General features: G+C 48.2%; 1 protein-coding gene across 1 annotated transcript; it reads left to right on the top strand.

Annotated features, from left to right (window-relative positions):
- Window positions 1–6,668: 6,668 nt before the first annotated feature.
- On the top strand, window positions 6,669–14,898 carry SFRP2 (secreted frizzled related protein 2). The gene is made up of 3 exons (XM_063108527.1): window positions 6,669–7,214; window positions 9,571–9,651; window positions 14,001–14,898. The coding sequence occupies exons 1-3, from the start codon at window positions 6,713–6,715 to the stop codon at window positions 14,303–14,305; spliced, it is 888 nt and encodes a 295-aa protein (XP_062964597.1). The 5' UTR covers window positions 6,669–6,712; the 3' UTR covers window positions 14,306–14,898.
- The last annotated feature ends 537 nt before the right edge of the window (window positions 14,899–15,435 follow it).

The following is a 15,435-nucleotide window of genomic DNA, read 5'->3' as shown; positions in this document are numbered from 1 at the left end:
ATCCCATGACAAACATTTCAGTGACCATCTGTAAAGTCTTTCAAATACCACAGGAATATCCTAGGGAATAGTACACCCTTCCCCCAAAAAATTTCAAAATAAAAGAAATCTGGTTTTGAAGCTGGGCACAAGCAAGATTGTCCCCGACCTTCCCTTCCCTCCTCTCCATTCCCACCACCCCCAACTCCTCTGAATGGAAAAATAACTAGCATAAGAAATAAAAGGTTTCAACTTATTAACACCAAACAGAAAGGAGTTAAAAACATGTTTTTAGTATTTATTCCAAAGAAGAATTGATCATACAAAAACCTCAGATAATCTCCTTCATCTTGAAGATCTAATCCAGACACACTTGTACATAGAAAAGGGTTTCTGAACTATTACATAATAATAATAAATTATCTGTACTCATAAAAGCACTCTTTTCCTCCTTATTTTCTTCCAGGGCAGAACTTGTCATGAATTTACTTAATTAAGACTTCAAGAAAATTGAAGAAAAACCCTGGACAACCAGGCCAAGAAAATTGCTAGACACTTCACAGACTGGCTATTTACCAGGAACCCAATTTAACATTTGGAAATGTTATTTCTATGTAATATTTCACACACACACACACACACACACACACACACACACACACACACACACCATTGTACCATTGGAGATTTACAAACTATTAAGAAATATTAGGCTTACTAATGAAACTTTGTTAATAGTATCAATGAGTTTAGTCAGAATGCTAAATCTGCATATCCTGATACTATAGTTTGAAATCACAGGTTACACTCTTGGCCTGAAATCAACCAAAAACAAATCCTTTTTTAATTTACAGATTTAATTGTTGCTGTGAATCCTGTGACTTACTGAAGCTGACTATGTCTTAAAAGGATGAATCACTTTAATGAATATGACAAATGTCTTACTTGGTCAGTGTAAAATTCTACCATTATAGAGAAAAACCCAAACAGACAGACAAAAACACACACAGTATGGAAAAGTCTCCCTAAAAGTCAGTTCAGTAATGACAAAGAGCTTTTTATTCTGGGATTTATCTCTGGAAAGACTGTACATGTGTGCAGGAACTCAGATTCCATCTGTTGCTTTAGAGCCAACAGGCTTTACTGTATTGACTGTGTGCTGTTATCTGATGGCAATAAATTCCCACCAGAGTGAAACACCAGCTTATCCAGTGACCCCTGCTGTTCAAATCAGACAATGGAGCAGGTCTTTCTTCCCAGAGACACTCTGTGGCTTGTGCATCGTCCTGTATGAATGGCCTTGGGGTTTTGCTTTTCCCATTCAGGATTTCCTAATGTGAGCAATTAGGAGATACTTCATTTCAAGAGTGTCCTCAGCAGTAGCAGTACCTCAGTGAGCAATAAACTACTGGGATCCCAGAAAGAGATAGGGCAAGTTGGGAAGAAAGGGGTAAGGAAGAGGAAAGGGAAAGTATCAATAAATATTTCTATAATTAAAAGTGCAGAACGGACACATTTGACACGAATTTCAAATTTTTGAGCCCAAAGACCAAGGAACCACCACTGATGCAGCAAATTTGAGACCTTATACTGTAAATAAAAGGTTACTGGAGAAGATGTGTGCACTAAATAGAAATGAAATTTCCTTCCCAGAGGTTGATGTCTCTTTACTGCCTCCAGGGTTTTTTTTTTAAGCAGAAGCAGCCTAGGGATGCAAATAGAGCATATAGAGCATGCCCTAGCCCCATCCCTTCTCCAAAATGTCTAGGAAGGTAAGATAGAAGAAACGGAAACTGGTCTCTCCTAAGGCACCATCTCCACAATGAGCCTCTATCTTTTCTTGAGAGAAGCCTACCATAAAAACAGTCCATCTCCAGCCAGCTATTGACTAACACACTGGAGTGGCCAGGGAAGAGCAAGAAACCGTTCCGTGGCAGTAGTGGATTATCAATTGTTAGGCGTCATTGTTTTTACCATTTTGGAGCGACTGTCTTTTACTCATTTGCTAAGGAGTTCCAGAAATATTCGCTCGTGGCCTTTCTTCAGGCCTTTCTCAGTGAGCAAGTTCGCTGGGACAGAGGCCTCGGGAACTTCGGCCGTTCACACAGGCTTTGAACCCCCTACCGAGAGCTCACAGAGACTCGGGCAGTTGCAGCCCTCCCAGGGCGGGCTCCGGACTCTCGCCGGGGCAGCCGCACGCGGGCCCCGGGGACCCCTCGCGCCGCGCTCTGCCGACCACCGTGTGCATCCGCGCGGCCCCTCCGCACCCGTCCGTCTCCAGCCGCCCTCCCTGGAGAACAGGGGACGGGACGTGAGCGGACGCGGGCGCCGCGAGCGCGGGCAGGGCCTTTTGTTTGCTTTCCCTGCTCGGATCCGGGGCCCAAGGGACCCCTAAATAAGATGGGCCAAGAGCTGGGGTCAGCAGTGGGAAAACCGTTCCCTCTACGTCTAGTCTCTTCCTTTCTTAAATGAGAGTCAACGGCTCTCCGGTCGCAGGCCCCGGCGTCCTGCTCTGGAAGCCGCGTCGGAACCGTTGGCGTCCGAGGGGTCGCAGGGCACGCTCAGGTGCGCGGCACCGATGTGGCTGTCCCTCTAGCGGCGGTGGCCGTCCTCGCGGCGGGGCGCGGGGCGGGGTGAACGAGGAGCAAAGGCGAAGGAATGAGGTGTCCTCCCCCGCCCCACATGTAAAATGGCGCCCCCGGACGACCGCCGCGAACCCCACGGAAGGATGCTCCGGCTGGAGCAGAGAAGCCCGGATGCAGCCCGAGAGGAGGAGGGGAGGACGTCACCCTCCCGGTTGGCCTGCGCGTGCACGAAAGCCAAGCGACGACGCTGCTAGAGACCGCCAACAGGACGGGACGGGTCCCCAAAGCCAGCGCTGCCGGAATTTCACCGCAGCACGTGCAACGCCAGCAGCTCTACCACTCTACCAGGGTGTGACCTGGTTCAAGTTACTTAACCCCTCCGTGCCTCAGTTTCCTCGCGACTACTTACGTGCAAAATGATGATAATCACACCCACCTGCCCGGTGGCAGTGACGATTTCATGAGACAGGGTGGCCCTCAAAAGTCTGTTAAGGCCCTTCTCTGTGCTTCTCCGGGCCGCTCATTGTGTAACTTCGTTAATATCAGCTCAGGCTCAGGAGTTGCGGTAAAGGCTTAACGCCCCCGGGAGGCTGTGCCTTCTGACAAGGAGCATCGAAGCCCCAGGCTCTCCAATCTAAAGGGCAGGTCGGTGATATGGACACTGAAGGCTAAGAGGCTGGTTTCCGCCGCAGCTAGCGCTGGATTATGTGCATTAAGGAACGAACATATGAGACAGGTGATTCTCCCCGCTCTCGCTTTCACTCAGAAGTGACTCCGTGCGCTTTCCTGTCACGGTTCGCGGGTAGGGCTGGGAGGCTCGCCTTCCCCAGCTCTTCGCGAGCGCTGAGCAGACCTCCCCGACAGGGCAGAATCTCTCAGCCTGAAAGTCAGGATGCTGCCTGCCCAGAAACCGCTAGACAGCGCAGTTTTAACCAAGAAGAACTGTTCTGGTCGAACTGGGGGAACTTTGTTCCTCAAGCTGCTTCAGCGCCTTGACCATAAGAAGCACTCAAGCAAAGAAGCGAGGCCAAATCCGGAGCACGAGCTGTCGATGCTGTTCATCGGGCCCGCAACATTGTGTGGGATGTTGTTCATTGCACGTGCGTGTGGTCTGGACCAACCCCACCACCAGAGACCCACGGGCGGCCCGCTGCTTCAGTCCACAGTGAGGACAGCACCTACCGCCATCTACCCCAGGACTGGGTGAATAGAGTTTCCGTCCTTAAAACGGGCAGGTACTAAATGAGTAGAAAGCGGGGTAAGCATGGACTCTCCGTTTGTAAAAACAAAAGCCTTTGGCGGGTTTTGATCATTGCAAGGATTGTAAGAGAACTGTGGACCAGAGGGCCAACAGGGAGCGGAGAAGAGTCGGGGTTACCGAAGGGGCCGCAGCACGTGTGCGCATCTCCTTCCGGCGTTGCGCGCCACTGCACGCGGTGGCTCAGGGACGGGGCTGGGGAGGCGCGCCGAGCATCGCCGCTCCTTGCGCTTTTCACACAGACAGCGGTCCGCGCTCGCGTGCCAGACTCTACGGGAGCCCACCTCCTTGTTCCCTGGCAACCAGCTCGTCCCGCAGGCCCTCCTGTCACGCGGGCACGAACTTGGCCAGTCGCTGACTAGAGGCGGAATGGAAAGGCAGAGAGGCGCGCCCCGAGGTGGGAAGGAAGATGAAGCTGGTGCAGGGTACGGCCGAGGGCGAGTGGTGCGGGTGCCGGGAGCGGCCGCGACGGGCCGCGGTGGGCGCTGCGGGCCAGGCAACTAGGCCGGCGGGAGCCGGACACTGCGCGCGCATGGTGGAGATTCCAGCGCAGCTCCCGACGCCCCCTGGCGGCGGGCTGGGCGCGCGGGCTCCCAAAACAATGCCCCGCGGCGTCCGGGCCCAGCCACGCCGGAGTGTGCGGACCCGCGCGGCTCAAACCAGCCCGACGGGCTTCGGGCTCCTTGAGTCCCCAGCAAGGAGATCTACAGGCCGGAAGCGACTCCAAGGGAGGGCGTTGGGGCTGGGGCCGTAGAAGCCAGAGGGCCCCGTCGCGTTCCCGGGCCCAAGTGCTAGCATCTTTCAGAACCCAGGCTCTGGTTAGTTGTTTGTTTCGCTGTGCTTCCGTTTCCTTTGCCTTCATTTGCTAAGGAGTTTGTGTTGGGGGGGGGGGGGGGAGATTGCAGGCCTCTTGGTGCTTTCGTTAGACACGAAAAAGCCCGGAACCAATCGAGGAAAAGAGCGGCCTTTTGCTGCCGCCCTCGGCCCTTCCCCGGCAGAGCACCCGCGTGCAAGGAAGAAGATGGAGGCCGGGCTTTTAGGGACCCAGACTCTTGGAGTTCAGAAGGTGCGATCCCTCCGGGTGGCTATTTTCCTGCGTGTTTACGATCAGGAAGGGGTAGGAGGTAACAAGAGTGGGCTTTCGCCATCCACTCGTTCACCCTCTACTCGAAGTAGCGGGCCCACACAGAGTGCTCTGTGGCCTGGGCTTGGGGGGCCGCTGAAGCCAGTGCATCTTCCGGAGGGAGGAAACTAGAGCAGCTGCGGCCTGAGCCCGTTGATGGCGCTAAGTGTCCGGGAAGTAATAACAATGCGCCCACCTTACATGTGAAAGAACCTCGCTCTCCGGGGATTATCTATTGGGATTTGCACCACCACCCGGCGGGGGGGGGGGGGCAGGGGACACCGCCGCAGGCCGCCTGCCCCGAGGGGGGACTTGAGGCGATTAGGGAAAAGGAGCACCCCGCCCCCACCTCTCCTTTTCGTACACCCTATTCCCGGTTTACAGCCGTGAGTTGACTGTTTACAGTGCTAAAGACTAGACCCCCAGCTCCACGAAAGCAGAGGCCGGCCTGTGTGTTCACTCGGCACACCCAGCGCCCAGCATGGTACCCCTGGTACCTATAGGATGGACGAACTAATTCTGCCAAGGCCACGACTAGCCCTAGTGGATCTCTAGACAGGGCTCCTTCCTCTGTCCCCCGATTCTTCCCAGCCTGCCCACCTGGCACACTTTCTGGAGTCTCTTGTGCCGGGCACCAGTTTTTCCAAACTGTGTCCCGAGGGCCGTACTCCGGCTCTTCTGGGCGCCCTGCTGCAAGGGCCCGTGATGCCCTCAGTACTGAGTCATCTCAATCATTTAAGGAGGGAAAGTCTCTTCTCCAAAACGGGGAAATGGTGGGCAGTCCTGTGTGATTTTGAAGAGATTCTGTAGAGGCGTTTCAACAACTGCAAAATCTAGACACTCAACACCACAAAATAACGACCCCAACGTTTTACTGTTATTTCGTTTTCCATGTAAAGTCTTGCTCACACGACTCTATTCATAATTCTGATTTTTTAAGGGCGGGGCCGGGGGGGTGCGCGGCACACCGCATAGGCCAGGCTGCTGGACTGTGGCTGCAGATTCAGGAGGAAACGAAGTTCGCGAGGTGGCCTCCGGCGAGCATGCCCTGGGTTCGAGCCCAGGGGCTGCTGGATCATGGCTCCCGGCTCCCGGGGAGGCAGTTCCGCCCCACAATCCCGCAGCGCGAGCAGAAATTTCGGGCTAGAACCAAACAAATCCCGGCCAGGGCCGCGCGGGGGGCGGAGCGCGTCCCTGCTACCACCCGGCAGCGAGGTCGCTCGCCCCGTGCCCCGCGTGCCCCCACTCCCGCCGCCCGCGCCCCCTCGCGCACTGTGGGGGCGCGGCGGCCAGGCTTGTCTGCGTGCTGTTTAAGCAGTCCTAGGACGCGCGCGCTGCAGCATCTGGGGAGGGGGCGCAGCCAGAATTTCCTTCCAGGCAGCGCGTGAGGGGCATTCTCAACGGAAAACCAGACCAAGAAAGTAGTGACCAACCCTCCTCAGATTACTCTCCATTGGCTCCTCCCTTGCTCCCCCCACCTCCAGATTTGCATAAAAAAGGCCAAGAAAACTCTGGCTGTGCCCCAGCAGCGGCGCACTCTGCTCCCCCGGGTCAGAGCCCCCCGGAGCTGCGCGCGGGCTTGCAGCGCCTCGCCCGCGTCGTCCTCCGTGCACCCGGCTTCTCCGCGCTTCGGCTGCCGGCTGCCCGCTTTCCAGGCCCCGGAGCCGCGCCAGAGGGAGCGAGCGGTCCTGGGACGAGCTCGGGCTCCGGCCGCCTAGCGCTTCCCCGGCTCGGCTGCCTCCGCCCCCCGGGGGTCGCGCGCCCACGATGCCGCAGGGCCCCAGCTCTCTGCTGCTGCTCGTCCTCGCCTTGCACTGCTGCCTGGGCTGTGCGCGCGGGCTCTTCCTCTTCGGCCAGCCCGACTTCTCCTACAAGCGCAGCAATTGTAAGCCCATCCCCGCCAACCTGCAGTTGTGTCACGGCATCGAGTACCAAAACATGCGGCTGCCCAACCTGCTGGGCCACGAGACCATGAAGGAGGTGCTGGAGCAGGCGGGCGCCTGGATCCCGCTGGTCATGAAGCAGTGCCACCCGGACACCAAGAAGTTCCTGTGCTCGCTCTTCGCTCCCGTCTGCCTCGACGACCTAGACGAGACCATCCAGCCGTGCCACTCGCTCTGCGTGCAGGTGAAGGACCGCTGCGCTCCGGTCATGTCCGCCTTCGGCTTCCCCTGGCCCGACATGCTCGAGTGCGACCGTTTCCCCCAGGACAACGATCTCTGCATCCCCCTCGCTAGCAGCGACCACCTCCTGCCGGCCACCGAGGAAGGTATGCCCTCCCTTTTACTTCCCGCCCTCCCAACCCAGCCAAGGCGCTTCCAGGGGATCCCGCAGCCCCCGCCCCGCATCCCGGTACGTTAGCGTTGGAGGTGCCAATCCCGGGACGCTCTCCCTGCCCGGGTCTGTCATCGGGACAGGCCTGTATCAAATTTGAGACACACCACACCCCACCCCAAGTGTCTCATTCCCCTCCCGAAATATCCCACTTATACTTAGGGACATTTATAAAAGAAGAAAGACAAAAAAGAAAAGGAAGACCTGGAAGGCGGCCTTTCTTTATAGGTACACAATTAATGTTAAAGATGCTAGCACTGGAGCTGCCGTTTTGAGAGCGTTGGAAGTGGTCCCGGGTGGAGGAGTTGGTGGTAAGCACCTGGCCAGGGGCTCCTCACAGCCTCATTCCGCACGTTCTAGTTACAGGATTCTAGTCACAGGACATTTCTCGTACAGACAGGATAACCAAAATGCACAGATAACCTTTTAAGGTACTTTCTCTCCTTCGCCGATTTGGGTTTTGGAAATAAAACAAAGACTGGCCGGGGGCTTGTGGAAAGTCGGGTATTGGTTGTAACTGCTCAGGTGCGTGAGAAAGAGGGCATAACGAGAATCCCCGGGGATCATCTTTCTATCACTATCAGCTTTTATCTTAGGAGTGGTTTTAATTAACTGGAAAGAAAATATGCAAAACAGAGTTTCCCAATTTTTTAGAAAACAGAGGAGGAGTTCCTGTGCAAAAACCATCAAAGCAATGAAAACCTCATGGGCTGTTGATATTCTTCCTGAAAGGAAAACATATACGATGTGTCTGAGCTGATTTAGGTTCCCCTGGGATAGAAAGGAGGCTTCCTAATCCTTGTCAGGGCTTCAGCAGCGTCTCCCTTTCAATCTCTAATTGTCTTCCTGCAGACATCATCAGTTAAAGAAAATGCAAAGTTGTTTAGCAATCTTTCCTGGCAGGCACCATGAGTTTGCAATCATCTTATTGGTTAGATTTATAATTTATTGCAAATGTTTGGCATTTTTCAAACGTTTGTCTAACATATACTATAGAGCAACCAATACAGGTTAGTAACGTTTTGTATACATTCTGAGAGCTCCTAATTGGAAATGTTTCATTTTGTTTGGGTGAGGGGAGTTAAGGGCAGATTTGTGTGTGTTGCTTTTGTTTTTATTTCTCTCCACGATCAGCACCAGCATTGCACACTCTACATTTATTTCTCCAAAGTCATTTTCCTCTTTCACAGTAAAAGCTTATGTTCTTCAAAATTTGTTCTTTGTGATTTTCCTAACTTGATAACTTCTACTATGAGTCACATAAAGTTTTTTCTGTGAAAATTCAATTTCGTACTAGTGAAAATCTTCTCACGTTACCCACATTTTTTTAAAGACAGCATTAACACACATTTATAAATGAGGGAGAAAAAGAATATGTTTTCTTTTTTCATTTTCCCAAGAAACCAGACCGTCTTAGAAGAGCCTTCTGTAGGATCTCTGATAATTGTTCCAGTACACAATTCCTAGATTTGGTCAGACCCCATAGACAGTTTTGCTTCATCTTTGATAGGCTTCAAGAATAAGTTTGTTTGTTTGTCTTGAGAGTTTGAAATATGCAAAGAGGAGCAAGAAGAACTTGTACCAGGGAGCTTATAGGTAACAATGAAATAAATGCTGCCTAACTCAAGAGCAAACTTGGCAGAAAGCACAAGGTGATACAGAACCAGTTAGAGCAGGCTGTTATAATTAGTAAGATGTGTTTCCAAAGTGGAAACAGCCTATACTACAACACTAGCCACCCCTCCCAGTCCAGACTTGAAAATATCTTGAAATGACTCCCCTAAGCCACAGAGCTCTTCTGAATAGGAACAGGCTACACTGGTGTCCTGCAGCTGAGAAAGACAATCTTTTGGCTATATTTTATGGTTACCAGTTTTCCCAAATCCCTCAAGGGTCTTTAGCTGTTTTGGTGCTTTCTCCTTAGAGAGGCTTTGGGAATAACTTTTTCAGAGTGAATTTGCTCCAGGGTTGGGGAGGATGAGCTGAAAAGCTGCAACCTGTCGCCATTATCTGTAGCGACACACACCTGCACACTCTGCCCAAAATTTCCTTTGTATTTGAGAGTCATCATTTATTAAACACAATATACGGGCATTCTCATTTTGCCCAGCCAAAAATGGGGAAGCATGGGGGACTTTGTTAGGAATGGACCCTACTTTAATAGAGGCAAAAGCTAGGATCATACAGGACAATTACTACTCTTGCCTAGATAAGCCCCTTTGAGTTGTTTACAAACGCCACCTGCTGTTCCCTTTTAAGCAAACTTACTAAAGACTTTTTCACATTTCTAGCTCCAAAGGTATGTGAAGCCTGCAAAAATAAAAACGATGATGACAACGACATAATGGAAACTCTTTGTAAAAATGATTTTGGTAAGTAATACACCACCAACAACAACAGATGTCACATTCAGAAGTTTTATTTACTGGTAAAACTTAAAGATACAAACCATTAAGATGTTGCTAGATAAAGGCTGGGCAAAATACAATCACAGCTCATGTTTCCAACTTGATATGCTAGTTTAGGCCTTATGTTACTATCTTATATCAAGTTGTATCTTTTAGGTGAGATTCATTGTTCTGGTAAGGAATAACCAAATAATGAGAATTATTCAGATTATCAATTTTCAATGGCACATGTTTGATCTCACTTTGGCTTTATCTTGCCAGCAAGCATTATCCTGAGCCACACTCCGTTTCAATCACTTGACATGTGCACCAGGGATAGAAATGTAAATATTAGTCGCAGCAGAAAAGATTCAAGGCAGTAAATGAGTCACAAATAAAAATTTACTCCAGCATCAAATCAAAATATTTTTCTGTTATTTATAATCCATAATGATTTGCTCCTCTATGTTTCACCATTAGTGAATATATCCAAGATACTGGTTAATAATTCCTTAGATTTAAAAAGAAGAATGATTTACTGAGAAGACACCTAATAACCTTGAAACACCATCTTAAAATCCTTTTTAAAACAAGGTGTTTTTAAGTTTTTTATGAATAAGCCTAGATACATTTGCCACACTTTTGCAAATAGTTTTAAAAAAAAAACTTAGAAATTTACTTTAGCAAGTCAGTACATGTAAGATGCCATGACACCACAATGCTTGGGGACAATAAAAAGTACATGTGATATGTTATCGAAGTTCCATAAAGTGTAAGTCATTCCCCTTAAGAGAGGACTATAAGAGAAAAGAGAGTTGGAGACTGCACAGAACACCACCAGCACCTCATCTGCTGTCCTCAGGCCTCCTGGGCGAGGGGAGGAGCCCAGCTAGACACAGAATCAGTGCTCAATTCAGAGTTGGGAGTAGCCAAGAACTTTGCCCAGACTCCTGAGGCCTTCATGCTTTCATCCCATTCCAAGGGCAGGCACCATATGTTGTGTTAGAGCAGTTGGTATACCTTAAAGTATTTATTCAGGCAGAAGGTTGAACGTCCTGGTAAGCAGATATGGTCCCTGCTCTATCAATTGATAATGGACTCCAACAGATCCCTAATTAGCATTTCTTCTTACTCAACAAACTCCTTGAGACTGAGGGGAATCACTCCAGCTCCCACTGCTGATGTCCTGCCACTCTACTTTGCCATCCCCAAAATCTCAAGCCCGATCAGGTCCCTAAACTCTGGGAACAATCCAATCACTGCTCCTTGACAGTTCTAGGTCCCTCCCAGGAATTGTCCTGGGTTCCACCTTGGCTGTTCCCAGAACAACTATAGCCCCAGTGTCAGGGAAGGCTTCACACTGTTGCAGAAGAGGAAAGAAAAGAGGTAACTCAAAGTCCTAAAGAACTTTTCCTCCAGAAAGAGCCACACGAGGCTAACAGGGTTTCATACGTCTGTATTCAAATGCGAGGGTACTTCAAAAAGTTCCTGGAAAGATTCATATTATTTTTTAATTCTACTTTTCTGTGAACTTTTGGAAGTACCCTCATATATACAACTCTCAAACTAGCTGAGGGCCAGGCATGTTGGCAGTAGATAATCCCAAATCACCAGAGTCTTACCAAAACACAGTTCTTAGCTTCCATGCTACAGGACTTTGATTAAGGACAAGATAGAAGAATATCATTTTAATAAAAGTTTTATTTAAAATTCTATAAAATATTACTTTCTTCTGGCAGCTTATTGTCCTTTGTACTATATGTAATACAGATCTCTGACTGTAAGGGGCCCCAAAACAGGTGAATATCTCTCACACACACACACACCCTGTTTGCTCTGTGGCTTACCTTACAGAAGACCCCCTTTCTAAAGATGCCCTATCCAAAAAAATGGATGTGTGTGAGTGTGCCCTAGTTTTCTCTCTCCTTAAAGAAAGAAAGCTTTTCAAAACAACATGGAAGTTATCACTTGAGGTATTTCACATGCAGATACGTCACAAGCTTTGTTTTCTATTTCCACACTCTCCTTTTGACCCATAAGGGGATAACGAAGCTGAATTTCAGGAAGTGTATCATATACTTTTGGTTTGTAAGCAGTGCTCTATATTGCCTCTGCTCTTTGGGGAGTAATGGAGGGGGAGAAGAAACAAGCATAGTAATCTGATTTATTTTACTTGAATCATCCCAGAAAGCACCATACTCTTCTCTCTTGCACTCCAGAAATACGTAGAGTGCCTCCTCACTTCAGTGGTCCGGATACTGGTAAATAAAGAATGGCCCAGAACTGCCTTCCTACGTATCAGCCTATTGTTGGACCAGATAATATCATCACCTCTGCCCCCGACCACATCCTGCATCCCCAGTCTCATGTTCGAGGGTAGGAAAAGTTATTTGGGGGCTTTGATTCCCTATGTTTGGTTCCAGCTGAAGGAAACCCCTAATTTTTTCCCATGGTAAGCTTTTGTGGAGTTGGTTATTTTATTTTATTTCATTTTTAGTGGCTGGTTGGCTCAGGGATCCAAACCTGTTACCTTGATGTTATAAGGCTGCACTCTAACCAACTGAGCTAACCAGCCAGCCTGAGTTGGTTATTTTACAGCTAGAGAAAGATGAGTAATAAATCATCCTAGTTAAAAGTGATGATTTTTCTAATATTTGGAGCTTAGGAATGTTTCATTTGACCAGGTGAAATCTTGCATGTGCCCCATATGTACTATTGGTGAGGCTACCAGGTAATGTGTAATCAATCTATTTCTCCCACCATGGTGAGGTCTTCCAGCACCCCGCCCCCATGCCAAAACCACAAGAACATGAAACATTTCCACATGGCTTATTCCATGACTTAAGTGTCATAAACTCTGAGAACTCAGTACTGTGGTTCAGATGCACATTATATCAAACAAAACCATGGCTGGCCAAGTCACAGTATCCCTGATATACCTGATTGAGTTTCTGTCATTTCCTAGCTGGCTGGAAAGCCATACTCATCTAATTCCCTTTCTGAGATTTAAAAAAAGAAAACCCCAAAGACTGGTAACATCGAGGTCTCAGTTTCAGATCCCTGTACCAGCCAGCCACCAAAAAAGAAAACCCCTGAAAAGTTGTATACATACACAAAACTCTTCCTGTATTATTAATTTAAACAATGCATTAAATTCTGTCAAAGTCAGGAAGTCATACTTGCACATCATCTATTCAAGACAGCTGTCAGTAGCACCAAGGGTCTTAGGACACTTTGGAGTTGGGCAAGTTAATGCTCCAGTCAGGACAAGAAATATGACATTACCTCAAGAGACCACAGTGGTGTTTGTTATAAGAGGACTGGAATGCTAGACTCGGCTAAGACACAACCTCACTGGGTGTCCTCATGTCACTAAACTTCTCTGAATTTCAGATTCTTTATGTACTAACAAGAGATTTTAATGGGATGATCCCTTCCAACCTTAAAATTCTATCCTTTTCCTGCCTTCATAGAGTCTTGAAATTTAATTCCAGCATGTACGTTCTTAGGGTTTTCTTTTCCCAAAGCATACTGTTCATGACTATAAAATGTGTCTTTTATAGTAAACCACTTACTTTTGGTCTTAGCACTCTAATGAGTCTACGTATACATTTTGGAAACAGTACATATATGATCTGTAAACGCCCTGGCTTTGGACAGGCAAATGAGAGCATGTTAGGATGAGGTCTTCAGAAAAACACTTTTATGGCTAAACATGTTGTGCTCTTAAAAACAGTCTTGCATGTTTTTTCTCCTAGTTACTTTACCAAATCAAATGCAGCTGTAAGATCAATTCTCCTTCCCTGTAATCTGTTCTTTAGAAAACAATGATTGTGTGATACAATTTCCTTACAGGTTTGTCCAAAACCTCTCTGACATAATAAATTTAGTTTAAAGTTTACGGCCACAGAAGGATCATGTTTCACCTAAGAGTCAGGCATTTCTTTTCACGCTGAAGTTTCCAATAGGGGAAGTCATTTGTCGGGGAGAGCACGAACCACATGCAACCTACTTACAAACACAGGGGCGCGGAAACGAAAAGAAAAGTTAATTGAGTCCTGCAAAGGGAAAGAGTTTAGAAAGGATGTCTGATTTGAAACAAAGTGCCTGGCAAATGCTTTGAGGCTTTAGAAATGGAGCCACCTGCTGCCCCCGGCTCCCAACCCCCTACTTGCAGCCTCTTACAGTCTCATTAGCTCTAGGAAGCTCATCTTCCTCCCACAGGCTGAGTCACACACATATGCAGCAGAATGGGGTAAGGAAAATTCCCAATCTCTACTGTATTCCCTCATTATAACTGGTGTGATTCTTTCTGCCCCCTCTTGTCTTCATAGCGCTGAAAATAAAAGTGAAGGAGATAACCTACATCAACAGAGATACCAAAATCATCCTGGAAACCAAGAGCAAGACCATTTACAAGCTGAATGGTGTGTCTGAGAGGGACCTGAAGAAATCAGTGCTGTGGCTCAAAGACAGCTTACAGTGCACCTGCGAAGAGATGAACGACATCAATGCGCCCTATCTGGTCATGGGACAGAAACAGGGCGGGGAGCTGGTGATCACCTCGGTGAAGCGGTGGCAGAAGGGGCAGAGAGAGTTCAAGCGTATCTCCCGCAGCATCCGCAAGCTGCAGTGCTAGTTCCCGACAGACCAGCTCCTGAGCTTAGCTGGCCATTTCTGCTCCAGGACCTCAGCGCCCGTTTCCCAAGCACAGTCCTGGCTGCTCCAGCCTCAGCCTGGAGCAGCTTCCCCTGCCTTTTGCACGTTCGCATCCCCAGCATCTCCTGAGTTGTAAGGCCCTAGGAGGCCTCAGGAATGGATAGCTGTTTTCACATAAAGGAAAAACCCACCCAATCTTGTAGAAATATTCAAACTAATAAAATCACGAATATTTTTATGAAGTTTTAAAATAGCTCACTTTAAAGCTAGTTTTGAATAGGTGTGACTGTGACATGGGTCTGGGTTTTGTTGTTGCTGTTGTTGTTTTCTGTTTGGTTTGAGTCAGCTGATTTTCACTTTCCACTGAGGTTATCATAACATGCAAATTGCTTCATTTTTCTCTGTGGTCTAAGCTCATGGGTCACAAACCCTGTTGAGATAAAGCTGGCTGTTATCTCAACATCTTCCTCAGCTCCAAACAGACTCTGTCTAAGCCTTATAACAATACGTTTGTCACCCTCGTTGTAAACTTAAACTGTTGCATGTATCACGTTCCATCTATGAAAAGCACATTAACCATTCCTCATAGCACGATTTCTTCAAATACAGGGCAAAACAAATTTTATAATTGATCTGAGTACTCTAAACCTTGTTTAAAACATTTTCTACTTAATTTTTGCAAATTAAACCATTGTAGCTTACCTGTAAGATACATAGTAGTTTACCTTAAAAAGTTGTAAAAATATTGCTTTAACCGACACTGTAAATATTTCAGATAAACATTATATTCTTGTATATAAACTTTACATCCTGTTTTACCTATTCCTTGTCTTCTGTCTTGTCTTCTTAGTAGAAGGAACTGGAAAGAGAAGTGTGCATGAGTGGCCACTTCCTTCTCCTGAGGCCCAGCCCTTCAGCAGTTTGAAGTAACTGAGAAAATGTCACCCCTTACACCACCCACCTTGTACCTCACATCTCAAACAGATTCCACCACTGCTGACCCTGCAGGAAGCAGAGACTTGCAGGCTCTGGAGGGGGGTTGCCTTCCTTTGTCCCTTCTCAGCAGTTCAGTGGCAGCTACTGTAAACTTAAGGTTCATGAGCTTTACAG

The sequence above is a fragment of the Cynocephalus volans genome, chromosome 9 (assembly GCF_027409185.1).
Source record: "Cynocephalus volans isolate mCynVol1 chromosome 9, mCynVol1.pri, whole genome shotgun sequence".
NCBI lineage: Eukaryota > Metazoa > Chordata > Mammalia > Dermoptera > Cynocephalidae > Cynocephalus > Cynocephalus volans.
Note: the sequence above shows the minus strand (reverse complement) of the source record. Positions and strands in the feature narration are given on the sequence as shown.